The sequence below is a fragment of the Balaenoptera borealis genome (genome assembly GCF_965194805.1).
Source record: "Balaenoptera borealis genome assembly, chromosome: 13".
Lineage (NCBI taxonomy): Eukaryota > Metazoa > Chordata > Mammalia > Artiodactyla > Balaenopteridae > Balaenoptera > Balaenoptera borealis.
This window is the reverse complement of record NC_138870.1, coordinates 97,313,048-97,328,324: the sequence shown is the minus strand read 5'-3', so window position 1 is coordinate 97,328,324 and position 15,277 is coordinate 97,313,048. Positions and strand designations below refer to the sequence as shown.

The 15,277-nt window shown below is 61.0% G+C and overlaps 1 protein-coding gene across 3 annotated transcripts in view; it reads right to left on the bottom strand.

Moving 5' to 3' along the window:
• Positions 1 to 548: 548 nt before the first annotated feature.
• Positions 549 to 15,277, bottom strand: part of CACNA1I (calcium voltage-gated channel subunit alpha1 I) — a 118,718-nt gene continuing 103,989 nt past the window's right edge. For 2 of the 3 annotated variants that reach the window (XM_082352714.1, XM_082352713.1), the window contains 8 exons: positions 12,572 to 12,650; positions 11,769 to 11,890; positions 10,944 to 11,288; positions 10,549 to 10,695; positions 9,573 to 9,695; positions 7,771 to 7,936; positions 6,058 to 6,254; positions 549 to 4,848 (listed from right to left, as the gene is read on the bottom strand). In XM_082352714.1, the coding sequence (XP_082208840.1) occupies positions 4,198 to 4,848; positions 6,058 to 6,254; positions 7,771 to 7,936; positions 9,573 to 9,695; positions 10,549 to 10,695; positions 10,944 to 11,288; positions 11,769 to 11,890; positions 12,572 to 12,650 (1,830 nt within the window). In that variant the 3' untranslated portion in view covers positions 549 to 4,197. Of the gene's footprint in view, positions 4,849 to 6,057; positions 6,258 to 7,770; positions 7,937 to 9,572; positions 9,696 to 10,548; positions 10,696 to 10,943; positions 11,289 to 11,768; positions 11,891 to 12,571; positions 12,651 to 15,277 lie in introns of all 3 variants that reach the window. The other variant, XM_082352712.1, reaches the window with a different exon arrangement.

Genomic DNA, 15,277 nt, shown 5'->3' with positions numbered 1-15,277 from the left:
GCCAAGAGGTGGAGAGAAACTTCATCCTAGCAACATAGTTGGAGCTCTTGATCCAACTGCACCTGAAGGCAACACTACCTCTGGACTTTTTAGCTACTTGAGCCACTAAGTTATTTCCTTCTTGTTTCTCACTTTCCTCCCTCCCTTCCTTTCCTCTCTTCTGGCTCTTTCTTTCTTTTATTCTCAATTTCATTTGAGTTGGGTTTTTGTCCTTTGAAGCCAAAACAGTCCTGAAAATACCTATAGTATGATTTCAGGAACAGTGCCAGGTGAGTAGACTATTACTCTCTGTGACCCTCTCACCCAGGTCCAGCATCTTAGCTACAGAACCAGAGTGCGAGAGCCAGGCCCCACTTCCTCCCCAGCCCAGCAGTCCCCAACCCATACCCTGGCCATGAGAGGACACTTTCAGGGGTGTCTCTAAGTCCCAGACACCCCAGGCCCCACAGCGTGGGCATGATGAACACATCACCACCCCACCCCCTAGGAAGCCCCCCAACTCTACACCCACCCCGCTGGAGAAAGAACAGCACAGACACATGGAGAAATTCTGAAATAAGCTTCTGGGTTTTATTCAAAACAGCACTGGTGGCAGCTGCCGCTTGGTTTCTCTATCCCGGGCCATCTGGGCCAGCAGGTACCAGCGCCATCAGCAACTAGGAGGGAAGTTTATTCACACCATAGAAACTGTACAGCGACTGGGAGTGCGATAGTCACAGCAGCAGGGCTGGGTCGAGGGCTTCCAGGAGGAGGCGGCCTCTGTCTCCTCCCTAAACCCCAGCACGGCCCAGGCTCTGCCAGGAACACTGATTATTGCACAGAGACAAAAAGAGTATGTGTATCTGGGCTAAACAGCGGCTTCTAAGACCCCAAGCCCTTACACAGCGCAGCAAAGGGGGCCAGAGGTGGCCCTGGAAACAGAAAGCTCCAGTGGGAAGATTTGGGGGGAAGACAGGCAGACAGGCTGATACTGTGCACACTTCGTCCACTTTTAGGGGGCTGCCTGGTGCAGGAGGCGGCCCAGCAGGGGACAGGAAAAGGGTTTGGCCGGGTAGACTATGCCCCATCTGGGCTTGGGTCCCTTTGTACAGGTGTTGAGTGGCCCACCAGCCACCACTCTGCAGAAGCCTGCAAACAGACAGCTTGGGGTGTCCAGCACCAGGGTCCCCACTCTCCGCAGGGCAAGGCCATGTGGGTTAGGGTAGGTTTGTGCTTTTGTGATGGACAGGCCACAGGATCAGGGAGGGCCGAGGGGCTATTCACCCAACCCTTAGCCATTTGGGCTTTTCCTGGCCAGCCAATCACAGCTTCCCTGGTCTCCCATCGCCTGTAGCTCCCAGGAAAAAGGCCAAGTGCCTGGGGTCAGCATTTGGGACCCTCCAGGAGCCAGCCCCATCTCCCACAACTCCCTCAGACAAAGCTTCTATCTTCCGTGTTCAGCTATTCCCACCTCCAGACACACCCTGCTCTGTCCAGCCCTCGCACCATTGCTCAGGCGATGCCTGGATCACTCTTCCCACGTGTCTGCTTGCTCTGGGGTCACTCAGTTCAGGGTAAAAGGATGGCTCTGTGTCAGACTCGCCCAGGATGTGTTCCCTGCCCAGCCACTTCTAACCCGGTGACACCAAGAAAGTCACTTCCCTGGTCTGTGCATGGGGCAGCAGTGCACACGGCTCAGGGCCACCGTGCAGAGTAAACAGGATGACACCTGAGCCCAGAAGACGGAAGCCGCTGACCGGTGTCAGATGCCATCCCCTTGAACGCCAACCCACCCTCCACACACGGTCCTCTCAGGTCCCACTGGCCACCCTCCGGCCCCCAGCACACACGTCCCTCCAGGAACACGCTGCCGTGCGCAGCCACTGTGTGCCTGGGCTCCCCTCCACCTCGATGGCTGGGGCCAGCATGGCGCTGGGAGGGCGGGCGAGGCAGAGCCGGGCCGGCTACCCGTGCCCCCTTCTTCCCCAGACGAGCGGGCGTCCCCGTGATGAAACCATGGGCGTGGCAAAGGCAGCCAGCGCAAGGCTCTCTGGAGCAGGCAGGCGGCTTGGGACTTGGGCCCGGCCTCCCTCACCAGCCAACAGGCCACCGGGGGCAGGAGGGGACGCGACCCCAGGCCCAGCCAACCTCCCACCCTGGAGGCTCCCGTCCTGGGAGGGAGCACAGCATCTGGGCATCGCCTTGTGTGTCCTCATAGCGACCCCTCGAAGAGGACTGCCCACCACCACACTTCTGGGCGAGGAGAGGGAGGCTCCAGAAGCGCGGGGGCAGATCCAGGTCTCAACTCCCCCGCTGCCAAAAGAGGCCCGCGGCCAGGCTGCGCCTTCTGAATCCACCCGCTTTGAAACACAGGGTCACTGTTTCACATTCCAGGTACTCAGGTGCTGGCCCCCCAATGGCACCCTAGCCTCTTTGCTGCCCAGGCCCCGGGGGATCCTGGGGTGGCCCCTTCACCTCCCTGGGCCTTGGTTTCCTCAGGTGTAAAGTGGGCCTGGCAACCCTTCCCCCCACCAGCTCTGGGGGAAAGGCTTTGCAGGCCACATTGCCCTCTCCCTGTGCACGATGCCCAGGCCTCAGGAGGCCCTATGCTGCCCAGAAGACACCCAGAGCCCGTCAAGCAGACCCTCCCCACTTGCAGCCCAGCCCAAAGCCAGACTCTTTAAGGTCAGGGTTTGGGAACAAGGTCAAGGGCTCCTCAGTGGGGCCCAGCTGAAGCCACTGAGATGATCTCACACAGGCAAAGGGCCTGGTTATTCCTGAAGCACAGTGGGTCCCAACTTGCAGCCTTTCCCACCCCATGACCCCTGCGTGTCTGCAGACCATTCCACCACCACATCCCAACCTTCTTCAGACTGACTTCAAGTCCATTCACTGCTCAAAAACCTAGCCTTGACCTCAGCAATATGTCTGTGAAATCATGGGTTCAGTGTACTGTTTTTTTTCTAATAACTACTAAACTAAATGCATAACTAGTCAAATAAAAAAATACCTGTCCGTGAACCCATTTGAGAAGCACTGCAGCTCTGGGAAAGTGGGGGTGATGGGTATGAAACAGAGACCCAGAGACAAGCAGCGGGAGGAGGAGGGAGGATGTGGTCTCCAGGTACCAGGCTGGGCATCACCCCTGCTTAGAATCCTGTCAGATCTGCTTTACCCTGAACTCCATGGAGGGTGGGGAGAGGGGCAGCAGAGCAGCTCAGGGGACAGGGGGTTGTGAGGGGACGGGGGGTACAACCTCCTGGAATGGCCGTGGCTCAGGGTCCACCTGGGGGGTGAAAGGCAATAAGTAACGAGCCACTGACTGCCCGAGCCCAGAAGCCCCAGGGGCAGCCCGAGCAGCACAGACCAGGCGGGTTCCCTTGACCTCCAAGCACCTCATCTGCTTAACGCCTCCACCTTTCCTCCCCCTCCTGCAGCCTTGCTGCCCTCAGCCTCCTTGGGACAAAGCCACCCAGGCCAGGGACCTCACCTGAGGCAGAGGCCCCTGCCCAGCCTCGGAGCCGCCCTTCCCCCCACCCCTGCCCTAAAAAAGTACGACTACTCACCCCTGGTTTTTCTAAAGAAAGACATCTAACTGGTTGACTAAGAGAGTTTGTGTGCTCTGGGGCATCTACAAAGGACTGTCACAACAACTAGACGGTCGGGAACAAGACAGACACCCCAACACCTGGACGGACGGGATCTTAGCAGCGTTTCTTCTTTAAAGGAAAAAAATGCACCCTGAATTCCACCTCTTCTTCTGGGCCTGTCTCCCCGGCCACGGGACCCTGGGAGGCCTGAGAGCCCTCTCCAAGCTACTCTCAGCCCAGGGGAGACGCCAGAAATCACAGCTGCCAACGCCCGGGCAGGACCTTCTGCCCTGGAGTGGGTCTGGCCTGGGTCCCAAACATCAGGCCAAAGCCCCATCTGGGCCCGGACCCGCACTCCCCAACTTTAGCACTTTCTGGAAGTCATAAGCTCTCGGTAGAAAAAATAAATAAATATATATGTCTGTCTCTATGTATATGCATATGTATACACGTATATGCACGGGCAGGACCACGCTGAGCCCATCTGAGCCTCGGCAACCCGGACCCTGCTCCTGCCCCAGCCCCGGCGGCTCGGCGCGGCGCCCAGGTCGCGGACGAAGTATTGCTGTCTGCCCCTGGCTCCTGAGGTAAAGAAGGTGAGACGGAGCGGGCGGGCGGGCGGCGGCCCTCATCTCCTCCCCTGGCTCGCGGCGTCCCCGGGCTGTGGCTCCCCCGGCGGCGGCTGCGGCTCGGGCGCCCAGGGGCCCCGGGCGGCGGCCGGATCGGCCTGGCACGGCGGGTCCTTGCGGCGATCGGCGGCCCAGGAGGGGCTGCGGGCCAGGCCTTGGGACCGGGCGGCGGCGCGGGGGCGGCCGGGGCCGGCGGCCAGGCTGCTGGTACTGCTGAACCTGCGCGCGGGCGGGAGGCCGGGCGGCGGGGGCGGCGGCCCGAAGAGGGAGGTGAGCGAAAGGCTGCTGAGCGTCTCCGAGTGCTCGCTGCCCGCGCCCCCGCCGCCCCCGTCGGCCCGGCCGCCCGCGCCCTCATCGTCCGACGGGTCCATGGAGTCGTGCTGGGTGCAGCCCGGGCTGGTGGAGCCCCCGCTGCTGTGGCTGCGCTGATGCGCCCGCAGCCCGCGCAGGCTGAACGGGCCCCGGCCCCGCAGGCTCGGGCGACGGAGGGCGGCTGGCGACGGGCCGGCGCGGAGCCCCGGGACGGGCGCGGGCGGCCCCAGGGCGCGCTGCGGGCTGTCGCTGAGGGTCAGGCTGTCCTCCAGCGTGGTCTGCAAGCTGCCCGCCGAGCTGCTGCGGCTGCCCTCCAGCGACGTGTTGCTCCCCGTGGCCTGCGGGGAGGTCACAGGGGATGGGGGACCGCCCGGTGTCCCGCAGCCCGCCCCTCCCGGTGACACGCGGGCACGCCCAGCCCTCCTTCCAAGCCCTCAGGAACTCCCTCGGGTCACACGCGCCATCCCAGGCTTCCCCTTCGCCCTACCACCACCTGTCTGAGCTCCTGGGTGGCCCTCCGACCCGGCCCCCTGCCCCACCCCACTCCCTGACCCTCGGGGACAGTCGGCATCATCCTTCTCGGACCCCATCAGACCCTGGCCCCCGGCGGCGGCGGCGTAGGCTCCGGGCTCACTGGGGGTAAAAGCCCTTGGGCCCCACCCCACCCCTCTGGGACCTCACTTCCCACCACCCTCCCCCTTGCTCACCGGGGTCCTCCCAGCCCAACCACACTCCCCTACCCCCACCCGCACCTCTGCTCTGGCTGCCGCCTGGAAAGTTCTTCCTGGCTGATACCCAGCCGCTTCACCCCTCACAGCCTTCCCAGCCCCTCCGCGCCCCCGCTCCCTGCACAGCGTTCCTCCTGGCCCGTATCACTATCAAAGAGACTGTACTTTCCATGCATTTCTTTTGGTGTATCTTCTCTCCTCCCACATCCCTGCAACGCACTAAACACTAAACTGTAAACCCCAGGAGGCAGGGATTCTGTCATTGTGCCGCCCGCTGTAGCCTCCAAGCCTAGCACACAGCCAGGCGCGCAGCTGGGGTCCGCAGTCACCAAGCAAGCAAACAACTGCCAGGGCCCTGGGCCCCGCCCTCCCTCCGCCGCAGGGTGCCTCTCCCGGAGACCTGGTCCCTTCCCCCAGCACCCGCCCACAGAAGAGGGACCTCATGTCCGCTGACCCTAATCACACCCCAACCCCCTCAGAGCTCCACCCCACCCCCTGCAAAGCCTCCCAACGCCCCCTCCTCCCCATCCCCTCAAGCTAGAGCCCATGACCTTCCTTCAGGGCCCCCCCGGCCTGGGCCCGCCCCACACTCTTCTGTCCCCAGATGCCCTAGGACCCGGCCCTGCCCATTTTATCAGCCTCTAGGGCCACCTCCTCCCTCAAGTCTCAGCACTACCCCCTCACTTTCCCAAGTGCCCCCAGCACTGCCGTGCCCCGTGCCTTTGGCTGGGCCCATCCCCTCCTCCTCCACCTTGGACTTAAGGGCCCCCCTCAGATGTCCCCTGACAGGGGAGCTCTCAGAGCTGGGAGGTGCCATACCTGCTGAAGGAGGGTGCAGTTGACGCTCGGCAACCGCAGGGACGCCCAGGAGCCCTGCAGGGCAATCTTGGGGAGTGTCCCGGCACCAGCGCCCTTCTCCTGTCCTTTCTGGCTGGCGGCCACAGCAGGGTGGAAGAACTCGGCCGGCATGGGCAGGAGTGGGCTGGAGGCATCCGGGGAGAAGCGGCTCGGGGGCGCTGCTGGGGGGGGAGAAGAGGGGGCTGGGGAGCAGGCTCAGGCCCCTGAGGGTGGCTGGCAGGAAGGGGCCACCTAACAAACTGGCTGTGAGGCCGTGGGCTCCCTCTCTGAGCCTCGGTGTCCCCTTTGTGAAAGCAAGAGAGGAACCCCGAGCCTGCCCGTGTGAGTCCTGGGAGGGTGGGCACTAGGCAAAGGCACAGGTTCTGGAGCCAAGCAGACCCAGGCTCAAGGCCCCCTGGGTTCCTTCCTCTGTGAAATGCGGACCAGCTGCCCACCTCGAGGAGTGGAGAGAAGGCTGTAAGAGCAAGAGGCAGCTGTGGAGCTCCCAGCCCCGTGCAGAGCAGTGCTCTCTATGACAGTCACCCCCCCAGGTCCTGACACCCAGGAAGTCTGGCCAGGCCTGGGGGCCCCCCTAGGACGCAGGCAGGTGAGCACCGCACCGGATGGCAGAGCAGACAGAGTGCTGGGGATGGAGAGGGGCAAGGAGAGGGCGAGGGGGAAATGAGAGCTGGGGCCGGTCTGTGGGGGCAACCTCTGTCCACGGTCCCCTCAGTGCCTTCCAGGATGAAGATGGAAGCTTGAATGTCCCCAGGTAGGGGGATTCCTAATGTATGTCTTATTATTTAAGAAAAATGCTAATGAATGGTTAGGTAAAGAAGATGGGATTTCGTTGGATCAGAACGGCTCTTGGGTCCTGTGCCCCAACTTTTGGTTCAGGAAGTCTGGGGTCTTGGCCCCTCAGCCATCATGTCCAGTCCAGAGGCCGTCAGCTTTAGGGAAGGTCCTCGGAAAAGTCACTCCACCCCCAGCTCCTGGAAAGCGCTCAAGGCCAGGCCCCCCAGAATAGTACTTGGGGTGAGCTCAGGGTCTGGGGGCCCCTCTCCTGCTGAGCTCACCCCTCTGCCCCCTTCCCCAGCCAGTGCTGTGAAGCCAGATCCCATCACCCTCCAAGGGGACTGGAGGTGAAGGTAAGTCCGTGATGGACCAGTCAACTGAGTCCTCAGTCCTCCCGCCCAGAGCCCAGCCACAAGCCCAAAGCGCTAACAGAGGATGCTGAGGGCGGGGCTTTGTATGAAAGGGCTGTTGAGGACAACAGGCTTTCTGTTGTTCAGCATTACCTTGTGTGACGATCTGTGGGATAAACACCTCTTGAATTCAGCTCTAGAAAAACCCTTCAATAATTAGGCAGCTTTCGTTCTGCTTGATGAGCTGTGTGCCAACGTGTTTCCTCTTTCACCACAGCTCCTGGGACACTCAGCGTGAATCTTCCACTAGCCTAGACTTCTGGTATAATTATGATCTCATTTCTCTGTATTGTTTGGCTCCTGATCTTCTGTCATTGTTCTATCAGGCCTGAGATTCCTATCTTTTATTATCAGTTATCCATCTGGTTCTTTCTGGACTCAATATAATAGTCTAGGCAAAAATACCAAGGAAAAAACTCAGCCCGCCCCCTCTGAAGCCAACACCCGAGATCAGGGCTGTGGGGAGCTGACGGGGGCTCCCACCCCTCACCTTGGCTGCTCTCGTGTTTCAGCCAGGACCGGACGGGGTTGAATGGGATCGACTCCATCTCACACAGGAAGTTCTCCGGGCCCGACGAGACGGCCGTGTTGGATAAGGGAAAGAAGCATTCACCCAGGTCCCCTACCCGCATCGGCTCAGGCGGGTCCGGCTCACCCTACGGGAAAAGGGAGGTGAAAGGGGCAGGATGGTGGAGGGGGGACAGCCTGCCACAGCTGCTTTCATGGCCCTGCTCTTCAGCCCTTTGCTTGGTCGCTCTCACTGCCTGGGAAGGCCTTCTCGCCTCCGCCACCTGGCCAGCAATCATCATCTTCCAAATCCTGGGTGAAAGGGCCCCGCCTCCAGGAAGCCCTCTCTGATGTCCCAGGCAGGTAGCAGTTTCCCACTCACTCCCCTCATGACTCTGAGATCCTTGAGGGTCTTCCTTGTCTCTGTAGCCAAGTGCCTAGTTCAGACCCTGGCCAGTAAAAAAGCCAAGTCTAGGCGGGTAAAGGCACCAGAAGATTGACCAAGCGGCTGCAGGGCCTCCCTGTGAGCATGACCCTGGGCAGGTCCCTTCCTGTGGCTGAGTCTCCGTTCTCACAGCCATAAACGAGAGAGTAACCCCTCCTTCTGGGGCCTGGCACCCAGAAGCTGCCAGCCTTCCTTCCTGGCACTCCCTGGGCCCTAACCCTTCTCAACCCTGCAGCCCAAGGCGACCTCTGCACAGTAAGCTCCTCAAAAGCTGCCTCAATGTCCCTCCCAAGGCAGATGAGCCCCCTACGAACTGTTCTTTGAGTCCTAATAAAACAGCACCCATCTAAGCCCAACGAGGCCCTAGAAACTGTGCACCCCAACATCCTGTGTGGAAAACAGTGCAGGGGTGCAGGAGATACAGGAAGGGGCTGGGGATGGGTGGCAGGAGCTGTAGGAGCTCTCAGCTCTCAGGGAGGGGACAGGGGGGCAGGGAGGGGCTGGGAAGATCCACTCCCCCCATCCCAGCCTTCCTGGAGCTGATGGAGGACAGCCCTGGGGGGCAGTGGTGCCAAACCCAGGCTGCCCCAGGAGTCAGGGGTCAGGGGGACCGAGGCTCTCTGAGGGCAGGGCCACTGCACCCCAACCTCAGGCCAGGGGCTCCCTCTCTCATCCCCGAGCTGGGGCAAGAACGACTTGGCCTTGAGGTCACAAGCCAGGTGGCAGACCTCCCCTGCCCGGGTCTGCAGGATCAACACAGTGGCCCTTCCAGCCCTCCTGGCTTCCTCAGACTGACCACCTCAAGGGCAGAGGTTGGGGACCAGCCCCAGGGCTGGCTTCCCTGCTCTGCCTTGCCCGGCTGTGTGACAGGACAAGCTAGCTCACTTCTCAGAGCTCTCATGTCCTCACATGTGAAATGGAGCCACATTATCCCTGCCGCACAGAGCTGGGGAATGGACACACTGAGTGCAAGTAAAGTCTGGCACACAGTAGGTGCTTGCACCTGTTTCAGCTCTTCAGCCTTACGGCCCCCTTGTAAGTTTGGCCCACCAGGGACAACTCCCATTAAATGGATCAAAAACATCCAAGGCTACAGTGAGTGGCCAAGGCCACTTGGATGCTGTGATTGGAGCCCTGGCTGGCCTTGTTGCTGTGTGACTTCAGGTAAATCACTCCACCTCTCTGTTCCCAGCCCTCATCTGATCAACAGGAGATGAGGGCCCAGCACACAGTGGGTGCCACTTAAATCGTGAGCCAGGAAGAAGCAGTGTTCCGGCACAGCAGGCAGAGGCCAGGCTCAAGGACAGATCCGCCTGCCCAGGAGCCCACCGGGCGCTCACCTTGCTGTCTCTGGGGCCGGGTGGGCAGGCTGCGGGATCCTCCAGACTCAGGTCATCGCCAAGCAGGATGGACGAGGACCTGTCTGAGTTCAGGGAGAAGGCCTCTGTCTCGGCCAGCTGCACCTGCAGGGAGAGGCGGCAGCGTCGGGTCACCCCTGGGGCTGGGATGGGGCAGTCTGGTCCTCCAGAAGGACGCAGGGCAGGGGTCAGAGAGAACCAGAGATCTGAGCATGGACAACATGTCCACCCTGTGAAGGGACCCAGCCTGGGCAGGGGGTGGGAGACGACACGAGGGTGTCACAGCCAGCAGAGTGCCAGGCCTGGGCTGGGCTGGAGGGCAGGTGAGCTGCCATGAGCTGTGAACCAAAGCTGGTCTGCTTGCCCCCAGGCCGAGTGCCACTCGAGGCTGGCTGGGTCTGACTCACCCGTGGCCCTGTGCAGGCTACCCGCACGTGCGGAGGTGTTTGCAAGCCCGGAGGACCCTGGGGAATTTGAAGCCACTTCAGGCTAGGGGGGTTCCCAGGGGCTGGAACACCCCTGGGGAGGAGCTCAGGGCCCCACTGGGGAGAGGGGAGCGGGCCCGCCTGAGCCCGCACAAGACAGGCCCAAGGCCACTGGACGCCCTGGGATGCCCATCCGGGAAACTCCGCCTGGAGTTTGTCACAGAAAAGGCAAACTGCACCAGAGGTGACACATGGGCTTCCTGCTGGCCCCAGCAGCCCACCACCAAGGTGGGCCCTGTCTGAGCACCCACTGTGTACAGACACAGAGAGGGGCCTCGCAGCTCCTGAGGCCACGCCACAGGCCTGCACTGAGCGGAGGGACAGGCCAGCCCGGGCTCGGGGAGGCAGGTCTGCCACAGCCCCCCGGGGCAGCGTCGGCCAAGTCGGGCCAGCCAGGCCTCCGCCCAGAGCCACTCTCCCCTCCGGCTGGCCCCCCACCCCGAGGCCCCAGCTCCCTCCGGGGCTGACACTACCTCCTGCTTGTCGTGGTGACACTTCTCGCAGCCGGCCGGCGAGGAGTAGTGGTGGAAGATGGAGCCGGACAGGTTGTCAATGATGGTCAGCTCCCCCTCCAAGGAGTCCTTGATGATTAAAGAGACGCTGTCCAGCCACAGGTTCTCCTAGGCGGACGGGGCGGGGTGGGGACAGGCGGGATTATCGGCCGGGTCGGGACGGCGGGGTGGGCGGGCACAGCTGCCCTCCTGGTTCTCTGCCCGTGGCCTGGGCCCGACCCCTCATCACAGGGTCGCCCCATCAGTGGAGCTGAGCGATTGGGGCCCGAAACGACAGAGCTTTCTGCCCGAGGCCCCCGGCCCAGCTGCCCTCCCGGCCCTCGGCGACCCCGCTGCCCTCTCCGGGCCCCGCCCACCTGGGCTGGCGAGTAGCAGTTTCGGATCAGGCGGCCCTCGGCGTCACCCGCGCTACCCGCCCCTCCTGGCCCGCGGCCAGGCACGTGCGCCCCCGGGGAGCCAGCGGGTGGCCGCGGGCCGGGGCCCAGGCCGTGGGCCATCTCCAGCTCGAGCTCGGCGTCCATCTCGGCGTCCTCCTGGGCCTCCTTGTTGCTGTCGTCCAGGTGCTTCATGAGCACGGCCACCACCACGTTGATGAGCACGAACTGGGCCGTGAGCACGAAGCTGACGAAGTACAGCGGCGACACGAACTGCAGGCTGCTCAGGCAGCTGCGCTCGTCATGCGTGCAGTCCCGCAGCGTGTCCTGCGCCCGGCGGGGCGGGGAGGCAGTGGTGAGGCCCGGGGGCCTCCAGGCACAGGCCTCATCTCTGTCCCAACGAGCCCCTCCCCGCCCAGTCCAGGCCAGACCGCGGGCCAGAGCCGGGGAGCCTGCGCTGGGTGATGGGCAGTGAGGCCAACGCCGAGGGCCTGGCACCCGGAGGAGCGGTGCCCGGAGCCCCTGGCCCTGGCCGTGGGCCCCCAGTCCCCTCTGGCCCTGGGTGGAGTCCTGTCCCCTAGAATCTGAGCACTGACCCCAGAGCAGCACTTAGGGGCGGACAGAGACCCTAGCCTCATCTCCACCTCACTGTGCTTCAGGGTCCCGGGCAGGTCCCTCTGCTTCTCTGTGCCCTGCACCCTCCTCCCGTGTGCGATGGGGCGCTGGGCAGGCAGAGGGCCCGGGAGCCCTGGCTGTCAGGACCCGGAACCCAGCCCAACTCTCCCTCCCCAGCCCACCCACGTGTACCTTCATGATCCCGTTCCAGTTGTCGCCAGTGGAGACCTGGAAGAGCGTGAGGAAGGCCATGCCGAAGTTCTCGAAGGTGGCGTGCCGGCTCATGCCCTCACACGGGTTCTCGTCATTGCACACTGCAAGGAGAGTGGGGTCAGCCCGGGCCACCCTGCACTGCTGCCTCTCGGCCTCATCTCAGAATCCCCACGGCAACCTCAGAGGTGCGTGCGGACTGTGCCCAGCCCACAGATGGAGAAACTGAGGCTCGAGGAGGTGGCACACAAGCTGGGACTCAAATTCCGGTAAGCCTGGCTCCTCCCTCCACCCAGGTATCAATTCCTGAGAGAGAAGATGGGGTGGGTGAGGGCCAATGCACAAGGGAGCCCCACTTTCTGGAGTCGGCTGGGCTGGATGTGGGCTGTGTTGCCCTTGGTCTGTGCCCCGGCCACTCTGCCTGCTAGGGCGGCACTGGCTCTGGACGGGCACCGGCAGGTGGAGCCAGAAGGGGCAACCCTGAGACGCTGGACAGTTGGGGGGCCCCAAGTCGGCGGTCCACTGCACAGGCCTGGGTGTGCCTGCGGACCCAGGCTAGCGTCTCTCAAAAGCTCCTATTCACACTGGGAGGGGCATGTGGATGGCTGAGGGTCGCCCATCCATCCCCTCCCAGGCCTGCTCTGGGGGCATCACCCCAGTACAAAGACCTTGACGGGACAGTCTGGTGGGGGAGTGAGTCTCAGGCCTCTCCACCCTGCCGAGGCCCTCCACCAGACCTGTTCCACGAACCCCCCAACCCCAGGCCTGCTTCAGGCGTCACTCACCCAGCTTCCCGAAGAGCTCCACTCCCAGGGCAGCGTAGATGAAGAAGAGCAGCATGAAGAGGAGGCCCAGGTTGCCCACCTGTGGGGACAGCAGGTGGGACTGGGCAGGGCCTGGGGAGGTGGCGGGTGGCAGGCTCCAGGAAAAGGACCAGCCTGAGGGTCGGGGCAGCTGTAACATTTCACCAGGCTCTGTGTCCGTGTCTGCCACCCCCGCACAACCTCCTGGAGGGGAGGCCAGGTCCGGCACAGAGCACAGGACAATAATAAAACACATGTGGAGCCTTTGCTGTGAGAGGCCCAGTTTCAAACACTCCACGTTCATTACTGCACACAGGGATCTATGAACTCTCTTTTATCCCCATTCTTCAGATGAAGAAACAGATGTACTGAGAGGTGAAGTACTTGCCAAGGGCCACATCGCTAGTAAGTGGTAGGACTGGGATCAAGCCCAGCAGGCTGGCCCCAGGGTCCGTGCACACAGTCGCTACACCTGTGTGTGGTTAGTCCCATCCCACAGATGAATGGAGAGAGAGAGGAAAGGAAGGTGCAGCAATAATGCCACCTCCTCCACGAAGCCTGCCTGGATTCCTTCAGGCAGACCAGGATGCAGTCTGACAGCATGAGAGTAACTGGTGTGTCCCTGTCACTGTCTCTGCCAGTCTGGGAAGTCCTTGAGAGCAGGGACATGGCTGAATTAATTCAGATCTGCTTCCTCAGGCCAGCACGGGCCCCGACAACAGAGCAGAGTGAACATAGGAATCATGCAAGACTGGGGGCCCCAGAAGCCTCCTGCAAATGCAGCCACCCCCATCCCACAGCTCCTGTGGGAGAAAAACATCGCAGATTCCAAACCTATTTCAAATCTATCCATAGTCCAGAGACGGCCTTTAACTCGTGTTATGGATGAGATAAGGCTCAAAAATGTTCCTGCCCTAGAAATGAAGTATCTCCAAGAACCCTCAGAAGACCTGCATGAATAGAATCCGAGGATGTTTGCATTAATTGCTGAAAAATAAACCACGTTAATCACAGACTCCTAATGCTTCTTTGCTGCAGACAAGGGTTTCCTTCCGATCTGTGCTACAATCACACCAACAGTGTCTGACTAATTAAATGATGCTCGTTCATTAATGAAACAAGCACTCATTGAGTACCTCTGAGGCCAGATGTGAGTCCCCGACTGCCAAAAGGAATCGGCAGGGCCTGAGCCTCAGCGCAGCTTCCCACCCTCTGCGGGCCCAGGTCAGCGTTTCTTCGACCTCACCTTTCCTACCAGCTCCCCCTCTTCCCTGCCCTCAGCATCTCCGAGTCTGCATGGCTACAGCAGCCTCCTCAACGGCCTCCCTCCCTCCAGCCTCTCCCTCAATCCATTCTCCTCATGGTCACCAGAGCAACCTTCTTAAAGGCAGCTCTGCTTGAGGCCTCCCTTATCCAGACCCTCCCGTGGCTCTCACTGCCCACAGGACAAAGCCCAGGTTTGCTGTCTTGGCATCTAAGGCCTGTGTGATCCAGCCCTGCGGACCCCCTCCCAGCCTGATTTTCCACCCCGACTCCAACCACACAGAAAACAGACTCCATTTGCATATTCTGTTTCCTCTGCAGGGAAGACCCTCTCTCTGTCTTTGCCTGTTAAATGCCTCCTCCCCACCCCTCAATACCCAGATCATGGGTCACCTCCTCTGAGAAGCCTTCCCTGATGCCTCCTCCCTCTGAGTGCCTGAGGCAAAGCCTGGAAGGATGGGGCTGAAGTTTCATTTTCATATCACTTTACATAGAACCGAGGAAATGTCCAGGGTCAGCTAGTAGATGGTGAGGGGTAAGCCCCTCACCCCAATACCACATGGTTCTTGGCACACGCATCTCTTAAAGTATAATTACTGTCACGTGTCTCCTACTTGAGGCTGGGACCTCCTAGGCATCTCCACATGCCCTGTGCCAACTCAGGGCTGGCCTGGGAGCCACCCTAGGATGCCCAGGGGTCAGAACAAGGGGAAAGGGGGAGGGGCAGGGGCAAGGAGGCCAGGCAGCCTGGGGGCACACACTTGCCACCCCCATTTCCATCCTTAGCAGACTCTTACCTGGCACTTCCTATGATCCAGGTACCGTTCAGTGCTTTATAAGCTTTAACTATTTTAAACCTCACAACACCCCTTTGAGGTAAGCGCTGATATCATCCCCCATTTCACAGGCAAGAAAATCAGGGCACGAGAGACTGAGTCACACACCCAGGCTCTCACGGGGGATGAGGCTTTGACCACAGGTCAAAAGGGCTTGAGTCTGGGCTCCAACCCACTTCCTGTCTACACCCCACTCCCCCAGCCCAGCATTCACCCTCCGTCTCCCATGTGACAAATTCCTCTGAAGAGATTTCACGTTAGGAAAGACCACAGCTCTCTGAATGAAGGCCCTTGCTTTCCACCCAGACCTGCTGTAAGCCGTGTCACTTTCCCTTTGCAGCTAGGCTGCTGGGAAGCTCACACCAACCTCAGAAACAGAACTCATTAACATCCTTAGCCCAGGTTCCTGAGAGAATTAGCTTTGCTTTCACCTGCCCCGGGCTGCTAATCTTTTATCCTCATTTTTAGCATGCTGTATCCGTGCCTTTTACTTTAAGACACTTAAAGTTCCTTAAGACTAGGTGAGTCATAACGAATAAATGAATGTATATGAGGCTCACCTCAGAGTGAGGTGAGACCACACTGAGGG